We start from the raw sequence: 18,879 nt of genomic DNA, 5'->3' as shown, positions 1-18,879 counted from the left end.
ATTGGGTATGTGCCCTTAACATTTCCGCCATGAAAATTCATTTTGGTGTCATTTTGGAAGGTTTTCTGGTGAGTCCGTAAAAATGGCGTAAAACTCGGACAAAATTGTTCACAGCTGTGACTTTTGAGTGATAAATGCTTCAAGGGGTCTTCCCCATGCTGTTGCCATGTCATTTGAGCACTCTTCTGAGATTTTTGTGACATTTTTAGGGTTTCTACATGCTGCCGGGGGTCATTTCATAAAAATACTCGGGTCTCCCATAGGATAACATTGGGCTCGGTGCTCGGGCCGAGTACACGAGTATCTTGGGATGCTCGGCCCGAGCCTCGAGCACCCGAGCTTTTTAGTACTTGCTCATCACTATTTACTATTTATCCAGTGTAATTACTGTGTGAATATAAAATATTATAATCCATTAGCATATTTGTATTATATAGCATACTGGAAACTTGGCAAACATAATGTTGTTCCTTTCAAATTGACAGATTCTGAGTGATCTCAATATTAGCATTAAACCTGGTGAGACCACAGCTTTTGTTGGGCCCAGTGGTGCTGGAAAAAGTACCGCAGTACAACTCATCCAAAGATTTTATGACCCTACAGTTGGAAAGGTAACTGTATAGTAAATGATAGCATTCACAGAAATCTGTATATCTCTACATAAATTTAACAATAGTGGGTAGAGTTGAAGAGTAAGCTATATACATATCCAAGTCAGTCTACTAGTATGCACCAACATTGGGAACGTGTAGAAGAGACCTGTTGAGACAAGCTTGAATCTGATCGAGAGCCCATAAGTATTCAGACAGTATTGAAAGCCAAAGGCGGATTTACAAAATACTAACAAAATAATTAAAATTAAAATTTAGATTTTTAGGAGCAAAACAGTAACAATGCATTGACATGAGAAGAATCTGCATAACTAATTATGTACTAAATAGTTGACAGCCAAATATATGTATGAGATAGCCAAGATGATTGTCTATTAAATGTGGGTAGTCTCATATTGGGAGCTGTAGTAGATGGTGAGATATCGAGCCTAAAATTCAAAAGTTCAAAACATTGTTACCCTTTTGCTTGTCAGTGTATATCAGAGCCCAATGCCTCAGCTGCAGATAATTGTATGGTTAGGATTGTGCTTACCAGTAGAAAGAAAAGCTACGGAATCACTGCATCTGATGTATAACCACATGACTACCCTGGAAGGTAACTGATTGCTGAATAGGAATTGAGCCTGTCTGCGAGCACAATTCACCTGGATGTACCTATGTAAACTTACAATAAGTAAATGTACTTTTCTACTGCTACACTGGCCTCCCTGTATTCTGGACTAATCGGAGTGCATGACACTGCCAGGAAAATAGGTAAATTGAGTGCACCCTGGTGTCACAAACTATTTGTCACTGCCATGGTGGCTTGGTAACTACCGCAGACTACATGGTCCATGGTACGCAACAGATATATTGATGTCTACCAATAGACAATGATGTTAGATATGTAATATGCAAAAGTTTGAAAGAGCCTTGGAGTAGGAAATGATATCTAATCTATATTTATATACAGTATATTGTATACTTAGGCTTATACGGAGTTTGCTCAAGGTTTGTCATCTTCACCTCCAGGTCACCTTAGATGGACATGACATCCGCACACTCAACATTCAGTGGCTCCGTTCCATGATTGGAATTGTAGAACAGGAACCTGTATTATTTGCTACAACTATTGCTGAAAATATCAGATATGCAAGAGATGGCGTGACTATGGATGACATTATCCAAGCCGCAAAGGAAGCGAATGCTTACAACTTCATCATGGATTTGCCAGAGGTAAAATGAGGCAAAGAGGATTTTCTGTAAATGCCAGAGTAATTTTGCAGGAGAATGAAAACACGTTACCTAAGTCCTTTGTGAAACAGGATAAACTCCTTGGTTATTTTAAGAAGTAATTCAATGATCAAATGACATATCGCAAATGAACAAAATGTGGAATGTTATGTAAAAATGACTCATGAAAGGTTTATCGTTGGTATTTCAATATCTTGCTGGACATTTCTTCTTTTCTAGAAGTTTGACACTTTGGTTGGAGAAGGCGGAGGACAGATGAGTGGAGGGCAGAAGCAGAGAATTGCCATTGCGAGGGCTCTTGTAAGAAATCCCAGAATCCTTCTCCTTGACATGGCCACGTCTGCTCTGGATAATGAGAGTGAGTCTGTGGTACAACAAGCACTGAATAAGGTTAGTCCATTTGATTAAAGGAAACTTCCCTCTTAAGCATACAACATTATTTGTTGACCGCTATTTCTTCTTACCCCTCATACATATGCATGGTCAGATTGTCATGCTGGCGGACACAGACCAGGACAATATATGGGTCCTTTTCAGCCCAAGAGCTCATCAAAGTGTACAATTCCACTTCATTTGGAGGTAGATATGGGCCTCCTTACCTCTTAGGCTCCTGTGCGGCCACACATGTTGCACCAATGATGTGTCTGCCCCTGGTGTTATGATCCGGAACCATGGAAGATCACCATAAATCATTGGCAAAAAAGGTGGCAAGAGCATTGGCAACTAATCTGGCCGCCATCCCCTTACTAACCATCAACACTAGAAGTAGCTGAGGGGTAAACTAACATCCTATGCACCGCGAACCCAGCCGGAGAACTGGCTATCCTAAAGGAAGGAAAGATGAATAGCTCTCTGCCTCAGAAATAGACCGCAAAGGTATAGCAAGCCCCACACATTCAAAGACTGCGGTGATATAGGAAAACACAATACACAGATAGATGATAGGATTAGCAAAGGTGAGGCCCCATTAACTAAATAGGAAAGGATAGGAAAGGGGCGGATGGTGGTCAGAGAAAAACCCTACAAAAATCCAAATACCTGATAGTATAAAAAGTCCTCAGATTGCTAGATCTGAACTCCGTCATATATCAGGCGCTCTTGTCATACCAATAAACAGAAAGCAGGAACCATTACAAATTCAAGAAGCAACAAACACATGGACTTAAAGAAACAATACTCCAAACAGCTGCAGGGAGCTTCCCAGCTAAGCAACTGAGAGGGAAGATTCCTGCATGCAAATAAACTAACAATAACCACAGTAAAAAACAAACCCAGATAAGAGCAAAAAGAACAAAACAACATAAGAAAAAACCAAGCACTTATCTGAGGTAGATGTGGTCTGGAGCAAGATGAGAAGGCTTGTAAACTAAAGAACAAATGACAACCGTCTCAGACTGCTAGCAGACCAAGGTTTAAATAGGGAGAGAGTTAGCAATAGAAACGCCCATTGCTCCAGCACACCTGGTCTCTGTCCAAACCATTCCTGGCCACAAGAGGGAGCCTCACAGCAGCAAAAGCATAACTGACATTCACAACACCCTGGTTTGGCATTGTTTTCATTTGGGAGAGGTGAGTAAGGACTTGCAAAGCCCCCCTGACAGCAGCTCATCACTAAACACTAAAAGAGAACGGATCGGAGTTGAAGTTCAACATGCCTTATCCTTCTCTTCAGTGAGGAAGTAGGTGAACTCTAGTGCCCCCTATTGGAGGTTGCAACCCTAAAAGTCAAAAGTGACTCTTTAACAAGCCTTGTCATATGACTTAGGAACCGTGTCTGCAAATTGAGGCTCCAATATGGCATAAATTCTAAGTCATATGACAAGGCTCGTTAAAGGATCACTTTTAACTTTTAGGATTGCTATCTCCTATAGGTGGCTCTAGAGTTCATCTACTTACTCACTGAAGATACAATTTGCATATTTGCCAGAGGAGCATTGCGGCTTAAAGTCTCTCACTACTGGCATGCTGGAATGGTGTGTCAGTCCCCTGTTATGATCTGGTAACCGTGGACGATCATGAAAAATCCCATTAATAAGGAAACAACAAAACCACAAGAGTAGTTGGAAACTGAGCTGACCGCAATCCCTTATCTATCAGACAACACTAGATGTAGCAGTGGGATGTTCCTAACACACCTAGACACCTCCACACTGCCTGAGAAACTTGCTACACCTCAAAGATAGAAATGAGGAACCCTAACTTGCCTCAGAGCAGTCCCCAAAGAAATAGCAAGCCCACAACATGCAAAAACGGTGATGTAAGAAAACACAATACACAGATAGAAAATATAGATTAGCAAATGTGAGGCCCGACTTACTAGATAGAAGGGGACATGACAGATAACTGATTGTGGCCAGCAAAAAACCCTGCAAAAAATACCAATCTCCTGATAATAAAAAGTATTGAGACCACATAGACTCTCCCCCACTATATCAGGTACTCTTGTGCTAGACACTTTAAACAGAACTGCAGATATAATGGGAAGAAACAAAATCACAGAACAAATAATATTCTAAAGTGCAAATAATCCAAACATGGACAGAGAGCAAGATCTCTTTCTTGCTGGAGGAGCTACCCTGCTCACAAAAGCAGAAATACAGATCCTCCCATACAAGAAACCAAACAAAGAACCAAATGTAATATGCAGAAACACTCTTAAGTGCAAATCCAGCAATTAAGCACAGAAACAGTAAAATTATCTGGAGTAGATGCAGGCACCAAATAAATGGGAAAAACAGAAGGGAAAACTCCCGGCCATCTTCAGAAGCAGGCAGGAACATTTATCACCGGCAACCGCCAGGCACAAAATGCTCTCCTAAATAAACTAGGCTGATCTGCAATAGGATATCCTGGATTCCCAATTAATTCCATCACCTGTCTGAATCACAGATTCAAACTCAGCTTCATTACCATTCCTGGCCATCAGAGGGAGCTCCACACCAGCACCCACTCGGATGACATTCACAACAGTCTCCACAAGGAGAATAGCTTCCTCTTTAGACCTTATCCTTCTCGTAACATTATATGTCAGTGGTAGTCGTGTGTGCAGGGTCACCAGGCCGCAGTGCAGCCGCTCAGTAACCTCTTGCCTCCCGGTCGCCGCTCCATTGCAAGGATGCTTTCGCCACAGTCCATTCTTTCTCTGAGTCAATGAAGCAGACACCAGTATATTTTCTCTAAACAACCGAACTTTATTGCTCTTCAATACAGGGACTTCTTCCATTCGCATAACACGAGCACAGCTTCTAGTCCCGATAAGGTTCCCTCCAGTCTCAACTTCAACATTGAATTTATCAGCTGACCGCTATCCTGGCACCTGGGCTCCATCGGACACCACTAGGCTCCTCATTCTCTCGTCTGACGTCACACTGCACAAACTGATTCAAATAGTCCTTAAGCCTATCCGTCCCACCCACAGGGATTAGCTTGTGTTTTGGAAAGGCTATGTGTGACAGCACTTCTATGTTCGTGCTTTTAGCCAGGACCTACCCTTCTCTGTTGAGGACCCACTGACCTTTGGTCTCGCAGGGATTTCTTTGGGTTTTTCTTATCCAGGAAAGAACAAATGCCACCCCGACTGACCAGACTGAACCTCGCTTCTGGGGGTGCAGTTCCACAGTCCTCTAAATAGCAGGACCCCGCTTGTCCGGGATCAAAGGGCTGACCCTTAGGATCTTGAATTAATTGAATATGGCCTCTTGTCTCTATCTCCTTCTGGGGACTCTCCTACTCTCCTTCTACATTCTGTCCTATATATACACTATCCTTCTGCTCTCTCTTAACCCTTTTCCTGCCTATCCAGGTGCCAGGGCAGCCATCATAGACTCACATTGCCACCTGGTGGCCATTTACAAAATGCACAATACCTTTTATTACATTAGATAAAACCTTCTGTGTGCAGCCTACTTCTGAAGGGGGGTGGAGTAGCCTTGACCCCAAAAGAGCTATTTGTTGTTTTTTTAACAAACTGCAGCCAGTGTCAAACTTTTTTTGTGAAAAGGAACAAGCCATTTAAGGGCAGCATCTGTTGAATCAGAAAATAATGGGGAGTTAATAACCAGTTATGAGAGAACTGCTCAGTGCTCAGGTGTTTATAATGAGCATTTTGTTGCTCGGGTGCTTGTTAGGCTACTTTCACACCTCCGGTTTTTGCTATGCGTCACAATCCGGCACTTTGCAGGAAAATCGCAACCGTTTTTTTTTGCTGCCGGTTGCGATTTTCCTGCATAGACTTTAATTAGTGCCGCATTGTGCCGCATGGCCTTGCGTTCCGTCCGGTTTTTGCCGCATGCGGCAGATTTAGCCGATGCGGCGGCCGGATGGAACGTTGCCTGGCACGTTTTTTCGTGCGGCAAAAAAAAAACGCATCGCGCCGCATTCGGCCGATGCGGTGCATTTTTCAATGCATGCCTATGGCGGCCGGATGCGGCGCGATGCGGCAATAACCGCATCCGGCCACCGCATGTGGTTTTTGCCACTGCGCATGCTCAGTAGCATGCCGCAAGCGGCAAAAACCGGACTGGCCGCGCAGGAAAAACTTATGCAAAGGATGCGGTGTTTTCACCGCATCCGTTGCATAGCTTGCACAGCCGGATTGAGCCGCAGAGCTCAAGCCGGATGTGTGAAAGTAGCCTTACAAGCACCTGAGCACCGAGCAGATCGCTCATCACTATTAATTATATGATTTGATTTCAATAGAAGCTGTAGGTGTTATGATGATATTGTATACGCACAACATTAGCGGCATTTTCAAAATACTCCTGGTCTTTTCATTAAAGTAACTAAGCAAAAAAAGTCTCACTTAAATAAAGAGATAATAGCAAAGTTTCCTATTCCGTTAACTTTCCATACAGAAGATGACTACATAATGACAGGGCGATCAATTAATTCAATAATGTAAGAGCTGTATAAATGGTAATACACAGCACAATATGCGGGTGATTACTTGTTATCAGACATGATGAGAACAGTGACACTCTGGAGTCATCTTCAGCCAAAGTGGCTATTATGTTGCATGGGAGACAATGACGCTAAATTGAGAAGAATCCCTGGTGGCCCTGAATTATGGCTTTCATGATGTTATCTTGATGACCAGAGATAGAACCGATAGTGGAAATCAGTAGGAACTGCTATCTAATCTTGTATCTTCATTATCGCCATCACTGCATGTAATGACTTGATAGCACAATATTTTACAGAATTGTTAGAAAAATGAATTCATGATTGTGAACCAAAATACGGCATTATTACATGTATTGACGAAATAATTACGGTGACCTTATGATGTGTAGTGCCTAACACTTGATTGTTTGGTACAAATTCAATCAATATCTAGAGCATGGGTCCCCAACTCCAGGCCTCGAGGGCCGCCAACAGTGCATGTTTTCAGGATTTCCTTAGTATTGCACATGTGATAATTTAATCACCTGCACAGTTGATGATTCCAACACCCATGCAATGCTAAGGAAATCCTGAAAACATGCACTGTTGGCGGCCCTCGAGGACTGGAGTTGGGGAACCCTGATCTAGAGTTTGTTTTATATGTGTTTTTTTTAATTCTTTTATTTTCCATCCCTTGGAAACTAACCATAAACTTTAAGGTTTATAGATGGCCATGCACATTGGACTTTTGCAACCATTTTTAACCCCTTCAGCCCCCGGGCACTTTCCGTTTTTGCGTTTTTGTTTTTTGCTCCCCTTCTTCTGAGAGGCGTAACATTTTTATTTTTCCATCAATCTTGCCATATGAGGGCTTGTTTTTTGCGGGACGAGTTGTACTTTTAAATGAAACCAAAAGTTTTACCATATAGTGTACTGGAAAACGGCAAAAAAATTCCAAGTGCGGAAAAATTGCAAAAAAAGTGTGATCGTACAATAGTTTTTGAGATATTTTATTCACTGTGTTCACTATATGGTAAAACTGAGGTATCTATGTGATGCCTCAGGTTGGTGCGAGTTTGTAGACACCAAACATGTATAGGTTTACTTGTATCTAAGGGGTTAAAAAAAATTCACAAGTTTGTCCAATAAAAGTGGCGCACGTTTTGCAGTGTTCTTATTTTTAAGGATCTATGGCTCAGTGATGGCTTATTTTTTGCGTCTCGAGCTGACGTTTATAATGGTACCATTTTTGCGCAGATGCTACGTTTTGATCGCCTGTTATTGCATTTTGCGTAAAACTTGCGGCGACCAAAAAACGTAATTTTGGCATTTGGAATTTTTTTGCGACTATGCCGTTTACCAATCAGATTAATTGATTTTATATTTTGATAGATCGGGCATTTCTGAACGCGGCGATACCAAATATGTGTATATTTATTTATTTTTTAACCCTTTAATTTTCAATGGGGGGAAAGGGGGGTGATTTGAACTTTTTTTAAAACTTTTTTTTTTACTTTTTTTTTTATTTTACTAGTCCCCCTAGGGGGCTATAGCGATCAGCAATCCGATTGCTGATCGCTATCTGCTGATCACAGCTATACCGCTGTAATCAGCAGATTCAGTCACTTTGGTTTTCCCTCTGCTCTCGGCCGAGGGAAAATGAAAGTGAAACATCGTAGCAGCAGGCGTCATCACATGACCCTGTGCTACTATGGCAACCACCGATAGTCACGTGATAACACACGTGACTTCCGGTGGGGGCGGCGGTGAGTAACAAACATGGCCGCGCGCATTTAAATCTTGCTGCCAGACTTTGGCAGCAAGATTTAAGGGGTTAATGGCCGCGGGTGGAAGCGATTCCACCCGCGGCTAGCAGGCACACATGTCAGCTGTTGAAAACAGCTGATATGTGTGCCGATCCACGCCGCCTGCCCGCGGCAGGGGGCGGGGATTAACGGGACACGATCCTGGACGGATAGATCCGTCCAAGGTCGTGAAAGGGTTAATTTCTCAGCTCTAAATCTAAAATGAAAAATTTCTCAAACAAAATCTTACTTGTATAGGTACGTAGTGGAAGAACAACCATTTCCATAGCCCATCGTCTCTCTACGGTCAGAAATGCAGATGTCATTGTGGGATTTGACGGTGGAAGAGCGGTAGAAATGGGAACCCATGAAGAACTGCTGAAAATTAAAGGAGTTTACTTTACATTAGTGACCCTACAGAACCAAAACTCATCTTCAGGTAATATGTGAAGTAATAACTTCTAAAAGCCATCACTTAGGAAAGTCTGACTGGCGGCCTTGTCTTACCATACTACCCCTAGCCAAAAACCCCACCTTTTCCCATTGTTAACCTAAAATAAGACACAAAGACTGTGTGACATTGGATGTAAAAGGCCACAGCAGCCCCGTTTATTAAAAACAAACAATAACATTTCATCCATAAACTTAGTAATATTCCATAAACATAAACACCAGCAAAGTAGGGGTGGTAAGTGAAGAGTTCATTGTACATGATTGCAACACTAGCTCCACCACATGCCCTCAGCCGCAACACACCGGCTCGAGGGCACCCAGCCGAGTGTTGCCCAACCAATGTCCCGCTGGGGCCTAGCCCAGCAGGGACGCACATTAACATGTCCCGCTGTGACCCAGCACAGCAGGGACCCACCTTAACCAATTATACCATTGCACCACCAGGGGTAACCCGTTCCTGCACTGGGTTCCCCTCCACTCTTTGTGCAATCCACCGACTTCAAATACCCCCTCCTTTCTGCCGACTGCTGAGACGAAGTCAAGTCCTCTTCACCTCTCCAAGTCAATCTCCAGAAGTCCCTAAAATTAGGACGGGAGGGCGGGATGATTCCGGACGTCTACCAGGTACCGAATGACCATCCCACCCACAGCTCTGCCCTATATATCCACACCACAACTGATCACCCCCTGACCAATCACATGGCCCCACAACCCCCATAACTCAACCTCACAGTTTCCTGCACAAAATGCATTACACCTTAACCCTTTGCTATCCCTCAGGCCTAGCATGCCTCCTTAGTCATGTTGCCCTACCTTGATTCCCTTCGAGGCAGGCAGTCCGGGCTGTCTTTGTTGTCAATGGAAAAAAAAGTAAAACTATATTGATTTCTAAAAATTTGTTCTGCCACAGAATTTCTGTTTTTTTGCAATCTCCAATACATGGACTTTCGATTGTAAATGGTGATAAGCCTTTTAGCAGAATTTTGCAACATTTCTTTATTATTTATTTCAGAAAAAGTTGTAGATGAAAAGCCCGTTGCGGAGAAGATGCGGACGTTAAGTCAAGGAAGCTACCATGCAAGTTTCAGGTTTGTTTGATGTTTCATTATTTTGTAGGTATAAGGTAATAACTGTATAAAGAAACATTTTTAATTTCTGTTTGTTATTTATTTATTTTATTTTTTACCGTTTTTGAGATTTCAGGGTTTTTTTAGGGGCCAAATAAAACCAATTTAGTTCTTATATTAGAGGTGAAAAATAACTGATCGTGACCGGCTCACACAGCAGAGGACTTGTTATGGCGTATCAGTCTAAGACATTTTCTGTGACCTAAAAACAACAAAAGCACCAATTACTTTCTGTCCTGGCTTTACTGTTCTTGCCTCAATTGTACATTGTAAAAAAAACTCACTGAATTAGAACAGGTTTCCAGCCTCTGAATGTAAATGAAAATGCTTCCAAACACTGACATCAAGCCAAAGTTTTAAAATAAAAAGGAATTTAAAAAGAAATTGTTTTAGAAAGTGTAAGAACTTATTAAAAGGAACATAGAATCAATGTTTAAAATAAAATTTTGAAGAAAAACAGCACTCACCGATTCTTGCTGTGTAGGAGTTTCTTTATTTACATGTGGAGATTTACATGCATAGGGCTAGCGGGGAGGGAGCGGGCCACCCGACGCGTCAGACGACGGCCGTTTCGCACTTTCTCTCAGTGCTGAAGCACTGAGAGAAAGTGCGAAACGGCCGTCGTCTGACGCGTCGGGTGGCCCGTTCCCTTCCCGCTAGACCTATGCATGTAAATCTCCACATGTAAATAAAGAAACTCCTACACAGCAAGAATCGGTGAGTGCTGTTTTTCTTCAAAATTTTATTTTGGATATGTCTTTTCTAAAATGAGCACCCCAGAGCAGCATGGAGATTTGCCTGTTTACTATGGATATAATGGACATTGATCGCATGGTATGAGTAGTACAATAGTGTTTGGAGCAGTGCCCCAGATTCTTTTCTACCTCGTGAAGAATGGAATCAGTGTTTGCTCACCTATCGAGAGTTCCTGTGCAAGGGAACCTGTCAGAAACGTGTAATCACACCCCAAACTATTAATATTATTGTCTAGAACTTTAAAAGTAAAGCCAGACAATTCCATTATGATGACCCAAAAGTGCTGCTCCAGAAATCATGTTTTGAAGTTATCTGGAAGTTCATTGGGGTGTGACGATGCACTTACAGCTTCTCATCCTCACACTGAATTTTCTACCAAGCAGCATCTTATCCTTCTCTGGTTGAGTGACTGTTTGTATGATAAGGTTCACAGCCACCGACCCGTCAATCAGGCGGGGGAGGGAGCTGCTAGGAAGGAAATACAAAGTAAGCGATTATGCAAAATAAACCCTACTTATTGGAACAAGTGCAATTGTGATGCTCTGGACTAGCCAGGTAGTCACAGACATAACAAAACACACACCCCTTCCCCTGGACCGTTCACACCAGTCATACAAAAACCCTTGTTGCCTCCCTCCAGGGTCTGATGTCCACACCAGGTGGGGCGGAGCCAGCCGGTTGGCCCCACCCACCGAGGAGTTCACAGGTCTGGAGGCGGGAAAAGCAGTCAGTTCAGTTTGGAGGTGAAAGTGAGAGGTCAGAAACTGTCGGTGTCTGGGTAGGGGCCCAGACACAAACAGCAAGGTTGGCAGACTGTGGTGGCCATATGCAGGAGTTAGTGGATCTCTGTGGAACCGTAGGACCGGGGTCGGGCGGTGGCCCGCCGGTACCGAGCCGGGGAACGGAGTGAAGCTAAGCACACAGGCAGGGCCATCGGACCCCGACTAGGCTTGGAGACGCCGACAACGGTCAAATCCGAAAGTGACCGGAACCCCAGGGGTTTCCTAACAACCAAGACCCGACAGAAGGCAACAGTCCACACCGTGAGGATACACAGCCACCACCATAGGCTAGAGATCCAAGGGCCAGCGCCTGTGGGCAAAACGGGCTCCTTCGGTACCTATACGCCGGGGAGCGGACTACCGGTGGGCAACCACAGGAGTCAGAACATTCTAACAAGGTGCAGAGAAAGACAGCCACTATCACCCTGTCCGGGGAGAGCACAAACACTGCAGCTGCGGGACCCGTCCATCCAGCCATTTGGTTTACCAGAGACTCTGTGCATCTGTGTCTGAGTGAGTACCACAGTGCCATCCGGCACCGCGCCGCGCTGCCCCTGGAACCCTGCACCTCAGCCTTCCAGCCTCCCCGTTACACCACCGGGCCCCGGGATCACCAACCCCTACCCACGGAGGGGACAACATCCTAGCTGCTCCCTACCATCGCTCCCGGGATCCCCGTTACCAGCAGCGGTGGTGCCCATCATCACCATGACCCGTGGGTGGCATCACAAACTATCCTATCTCCCAAATCAAACCACCCCTTTTCACTCGTGGGCGAAGAGCGCTGCTCGAGTCCCCAGGTCCGGCCCACCGCTTGAGCCACCGAGCAGCAGCAGCAGCCGCGGACCCGAGCGTAGCGACAACTTGACGTCTGCGACAACTTGACGTCTGCGAAGAGGATTACAACCAATCTACCTACCGGTAGAAGTGCGCCTTGCAGTCCCCGCCGGCGGTGTCCGACCGAAAAATTTGAAGTTCCGCCATCTTTGGCGCGAAGATTTCCCGCTGAAGCGTCTTCCCCGGGCAGGGAAGGCGCGAAAGTGAAGCCCCGCCCCCTGAAGAGGGAAGTGGTAGAAAGAACCAAGGGGGGGCGGGTGAAGGCCTGCCTCATGTAACCGAAGGCATAAGAGCAGGGACGCCAGGACTCTGCACATATCCGGTTCCTGGAAGCACAAGCGTCAGTATGTCCACCCCATTGGAAAGCCCTGAGTCCCCGGAGCCTGCGCCCGGGACAGCGGCGTGGCTGAATGCCCAAGTGATGATGCTGTGCTGTCGCAACCGGGCCCAGGTGCGTGACCTGCTGGATCGCTGGACCGCTGAACTGGAGGAGCTGGCTGCGGTTGTGCGGGCGCATGAAATAGAGGCCATGCTAGAGGAGCTGGTGAGTGACCCACGCCCTTATGTCCCCGAGGGACCGGCCGCTGCGGCTGAAGGACCCGGTCTACCCCCGGCCCCTGCAGGGTCCGCTCCATCGCCCGTGCTAGCCTCCCTTACTGCCCCGCTCAGCCCGCCACTCCCGATGGGGATGGCGGAGTCTGCGCTGACGCCCCGCCAGGGCCCGGAGGCCCGATAGGACGCCGGCCAACCAAATGCTGGAGCGGTTGACTCAGAAGAACCGATGGCGGTCCTCCGTGCACTGACCAATGACGAATCGCCTGTCACTGAGGAGCCACAGGTCTGGGCTCAGTCAGAAACCATATCTGTCCTGCCGGATCCCGCCCTCAGTCCCCTGGAGTCAGATGACAGCGGCTCAGGGGCTGACACAGAGCCTATCTCAGAGGAAGAAGGAGTCTTCGGCTTGTATAATATGGAGGCTACTTACATCCCTCGGAGTGGAAACAATGGATGCCGGGCGGTCCTTCCCCGGCGCGCCTGCCGCATGCTGGAGGGGCTAGAGCCTGTAGTTCTTCGCCTGGAGCAGGGCGAGGAGTACGGAAATGAGCAATAATGGCAGCGGCCCTCCGTTGCAACCCAGTTGTCCCTGTTGGGACCCTCAGCACCTTGTTTCAATTGAATGAATGAACACCAATCATCTGAGTTTGTAACCTGATTATCAACAAGTTGATTATACCGTCCGTTGCCAACAAGTTGTCCCCGTAGGGACTCTATGTGTTTCCGCTAGTCCTTTAAGAGACAAGGCTGAGAACTTGCAGGCCAACCACGAACTTGTGGCCTTGTAAATAAGTTGCGGGCTGTATTCCGTTGCCGCCTCCGAAGAGGCAGATTGGAGGGAGGACCCGCAGCAGAGTAGGCTGGGGTCCGGCCACCACCAGGACCGGTGGCCATCCTCCGGGGGTCAGGGGCCCCCCCTGGACGTGGAGTCCCCTGAAGTGACAGTCGGGTGCGAGACACCGTACCCGTTCCCACTTAGGTGACCTGGAACCGAGTTCCTGCTTCTGGACTGGAGAAGAGGGGTGCTGCCCATTTCTTAGGGGCAGCATCAAGGTTTAGGTTACTTTGGTGGGGAAGCGGATGAACATGAACCTGTCCGTTATTATTAAAAAAAATTTCTTTACATATGTTTGCAACGTTAAAGTGCCATGCCTCCCATAAGGGAATAACTAAAAAATGCTTATGTTAAATGTTTTAAATGTTATTTATCTTTTGCAGAAAAATAAAACCGGTGATGGACGGGCAGCCCGCGGACGGTCTGTATTTCACCAAGGGGGAATGTGACGCCCTGGACTAGCCAGGTAGTCACAGACATAACACCACACACACCCCCTCCCCTGGATAATTCACACTAGTCAGACAAAAACCCTTGTTGCCTCCCTCCAGGGTATGATGTCCACACCAGGTGGGGCAGAGCCAGGCGGTTGGCCCCACCCACCGAAAAGTTCATAGGTCTGGAGGCGGGAAAAGCAGTCAGTTCAGTTTGGAGGTGAAAGTGAGAGGTCAGAAACTGTCGGTGTCTGGGTAGGGGCCCAGACACAAACAGCAAGGTTGGCAGATGGTGGTGGCCATCTGCAAGAGTTAGTGGATCTCTGTGGAACCGTAGGACCGGGGTCGGGCGGTGGCCCGCCGGTACTGAGCCGGGGAACGGAGTGAAGCTAAGCACACAGGCAGGGCCATCGGACTCCAACTAGGCTTGGAGCCGCCGACAACGGTCAGGAGTCAGAGCATTCTAACAAGGTGCAGGGAAAGACAGCCACCATCACCCTGTCCGGGGAGAGCACAAACACTGCAGCCGGCTGTGGGACCCGTCCATTCAGCCGTTTGGTTTACCAGAGACACTGTGCATCTGTGTCTGAGTGAGTACCACAGTGCCATCCGGCACCGCGCCGTGCTGCCCCTGCAACCGTGCACCCCAGCCATCCAGCCTCCCCATTACACCACCAGGCCCCGGCATCACCAACCCCTACCCACGGAGGGGACAACATCCTAGCTGCTCCCTACCATCGCTCCCGGGATCCCCGTCACCAGCAGCGGTGGTGCCCATCATCACCACGACCCATGGGTGGCGTCACGAACTATCTCCCAATTCAAACCACCCCTTTTCACTCGTGGGCGAGGAGCGCTGCTCCAGTCCCTGGGTCCGGCCCACCGCTCGAGCCACCGAGCAGCAGCAGCAGCCGCGGACTCGAGCGTAGAGAGCGCGGCCCCTCCGCCTGTGACACAATCCAACAAAACAGCGGATTGCACTCAGGTCAATATTATTCTATTGAGCTGTGCATAAGTCAGATTTTTTCCTCATATCAAGTTGATCCAAAGAAAAAAATCGCTACGTGCCAGAGTTGGATTCGCACTTGGCCATCCAAGTCAATGAGTCTATGAAAAAATGAAACTGACTGAACTTGAATGATGTCTAACTGCGGTCTGATTTTCACGGACTGACAGATTGAAGAAGATAGAGAATTTTTTTTTCCATCTTCTCATCCGAAGAAATTGGATGAAACTCTGATCATACTCTGGTCAAACCCAGAAGCCTATGTGTCATGGGGTATGTAATGACAGCCACAGGGGCCCCTAGGCTGTCACTCAGACTTCATACCCTGCGCTGTCCCTATCTCAGTGGTAGGCTTGATGGTAGCTAGGTCTCAACCCCCAGTGTAACCCTAACTCTGTCTGAGCCCTGCTCTTACTTCCACTCTCTCACTCCCTTGGGGCAGGCTGGAAAACACAATGACAAAACCCCACAAAAAGACACAGACAAGGGAGAATGGACACTCATACACACAGCACTCAAAACACACAGGAGAGACAATATGTGTACTGGGAAACAAAGAAAAAGGGACTGAAGTAATGCACATCAGGAGAACATTGACACCACTCAAAAGCACAAAACGGATTACCATAAACAGGATAACCACCAAGACCAGGATCGCTGGAGTTTATGCTGAAGCTATTATCGGTGCCTACTGGGAGGAAGCTGTGTTTTAAATAGGGAGGAGACAGCTGCACATGACGATTAGCAACCTGAGCTCTTAGGCCCTGCTCACAAGTCTGCAGGAATTAACTACTGCAGAGCTGAAGACCAGAGAAACTGTACCAGCCGACATCCAGCTCTGGCTGAACATTCCAGAAAAAGGGAAAATTTTAGCTCACCTAATCAATGTATTCCAGGGCTTTACAGGGTGCACATGGTCCACCGGGCAGGCCAGTCCGGGATGAAGGCAACAGAGGGAAAAAAGGGGGAGGGTGGATCTAGCACCAATTCCAAACAATAAAATTCAAAATTGTGTTAAATAATTTCTTTAAAAAATAGAAAATAGACATGCTCCATAACGCAACACAAAAAGCATGAAAAATGTGACGCGTTTCGGACCTTTACATATTAAAATCAGAGTCCTTAATTCTGTAACTATATTGTCTGCCTGGTCCTATATTGCCATGAAAGCAGTGGCGGCCGCAGGCAGAAGAGGGCCCCTGTCCAGGAACAGAATATGGGCCCTTCTTTGTGTCTGTAACAGATACTCTTTGCTTTTTTAGAAGTGGATGGTGGCCCTTTACCTCTTGGGCCCCTGTGCGGCTGCACAGGTTTCACCATTTGTATGTCCACCCCTGCTTGAAAGTCACTGATACAATGTAGATTCTTAGAACAATGGGGTTGGGCTGACAGCTAAATGCTGGAAACACAAAGGCTAATTTAACAACAAAGAACATTCTCAGTAGTAGAAAAACAGATTTGATGTATGGTAACTTAATGTGATTTAGAAAGGGCAAATCAATGTAAGATGTGTCAAACTTATAGGTCAGCGCTCACACTTGTATTATATTAGTCTGCAATGAGTCATACTTGTTAACCATGACATACAACGTTTTTCTGATTTTTTAAAAAATCGATTATCGGTTGAGATACAGTGGTAAACAGAAGAGCGGGGATGAAACCAAATATCAAACACCTAGTTTTCCACATAGGAAAGAAGTTCCAGGTGTTTGTTTCCCTGTATACCCCCATTACTATACAGACACTGTATATCCAAAAAAGAGACCCCCCCCCCATACAATTAATAGAATTAATTCTATTTATTACATGACAAACATATAAAAAACATTAAAAACATTTGGAGACAATGAAATTTGATACAAAAAACACCAGGGCAGATGATGTAATAAATTACAGGCTGCTCGGATTATTATAGCACAAATGAAAATATATGTGGTAGATAATAAATTATTTGATCTATTAGTAGCACTATAATAAGGTTGTTGGGTTGGTCTCCTGATGTTAAATTAATCGCCAAGAAATATGTATATGCTTTAAATAAAAAAAAAATATAGAATTATGTCTAGAATTTTTTATTTTTATAAATGCATATGTACGCATATCAATATATCAATTCATACAAAGGATGTAAACACCAATGTAATAATACCATTGCACAATAGAAATGACCAAAAAAATAATATCAAATAGAAGAGCAATGGATTACAAAATTATTATATCAATATATAAATTGGGCACTCAAACCAATTTATATTATATCATGAATTGTAAATATAAATACAACCCCTAAAAACCCTTAAAAACCCCAGGACGCAACCATGGATTAGATACAAATTTAATTTAGTGTAAGAAACAATATATATATATATATATATATATATATATATATATATATATATATATATATATATGTATACCACATTAAATACACATAAATGTATAATCAAATAAATACAGTATATACAGACAATATAAATTGTGAATAAAGGATTGTGTTCCAGGAAAATCCAAGGTGATTTTTAAACAGTATAAATTAGTATATAGACATTTCTTTTTGCCCATTTCTATCATTGCTCATAAGTTCATAAATAACAACCACCTGCATTATTCAATGTGAACAACCCGATAAGTCTCTGGGACAAGGATTTATTGTATATTGTATTTATTGTATATTGTAGGATTTATTGATATAGTGACTCCTAATTAATCTAGAGGCAGATTACATTACTATACAGATCATATAGGGGCCAATACATCAAAGTGTTTATGCCTGTGGTGGTTTGGGGATGAGCCAGAGTTGCAATAATATTTGAGACAAGAGGATACATGAGCCGGTAAAGCATGGACTCTGCTTCCCATTACAATGCACAGTGTGGAAGCTCCGAGAAGACCCAGGCTTGGATCCATGTCCACATGAGAATGGAGGGGTATTGCTGGGAAAACTAGAGGAGTATGTTGTGGATGTGAAGGAAATCCTTACTTAAAGACTGCAGGCAAAGTTGTTGGCTCGAGAATGGAGAGAAGGCCTACACTCTATGGCTATTGAGGACCAATGCTCTTATGGGGAAACCCTTAAGTTTGATATCAAGAGAAGCTTTGGGTTCATAAAGGATTATGGAACCGGAGACGATGTGAATGTCAACTGCACAGACGTCAAGATGGTATATCTGCCACAGAGGTTGTACCGGTTGTGCCCAGGTGAAATCATCAACTTCATGAAACTGGATGGGCCGTATGGTTGGTACGCTGTTGGAGTTGAGTGGACATATGAGGAGAATGATGTGGAGAAATGAAGAGAGGAAAAAGATTGAATCCTCAATGAAAGTAGTGTTGTGGCGAATATGAACTCTATCTATTTTGGTGTTTTACGATTCTGTACTCTTTGCAATGGTCACTCACTTTGTATTAGGTCAAGCAAACATGAGGTTCTAGTCTGACTCTCTTTAGGTAGTTGTACCTTTGTATCTTTGGATTTAATACACTAGTGATGGGCAGTCCAGCTCTTTTTGGTGATCTGACTCACTTGGCTCCGTTCACCAAAAAGAGCCCTTTTGGATCCTAAAT

General features: G+C 45.1%; 1 protein-coding gene across 1 annotated transcript in view; it reads left to right on the top strand.

Moving 5' to 3' along the window:
• LOC142246614 (bile salt export pump-like) overlaps positions 1-18,879 on the top strand; it is a 97,360-nt gene that overhangs the window by 41,593 nt on the left and 36,888 nt on the right. Inside the window, exons 12-16 of the mRNA XM_075319684.1 lie at positions 486-611; positions 1,623-1,826; positions 2,064-2,234; positions 8,789-8,969; positions 9,996-10,071. Of these exons, the coding sequence (XP_075175799.1) occupies positions 486-611; positions 1,623-1,826; positions 2,064-2,234; positions 8,789-8,969; positions 9,996-10,071 (758 nt within the window). The remainder of the gene's footprint in view (positions 1-485; positions 612-1,622; positions 1,827-2,063; positions 2,235-8,788; positions 8,970-9,995; positions 10,072-18,879) is intronic.

This window comes from Anomaloglossus baeobatrachus, chromosome 7 (genome assembly GCF_048569485.1).
Source record: "Anomaloglossus baeobatrachus isolate aAnoBae1 chromosome 7, aAnoBae1.hap1, whole genome shotgun sequence".
Taxonomy (NCBI): Eukaryota; Metazoa; Chordata; class Amphibia; order Anura; family Aromobatidae; genus Anomaloglossus; species Anomaloglossus baeobatrachus.
Note: the sequence above shows the minus strand (reverse complement) of the source record. Positions and strands in the feature narration are given on the sequence as shown.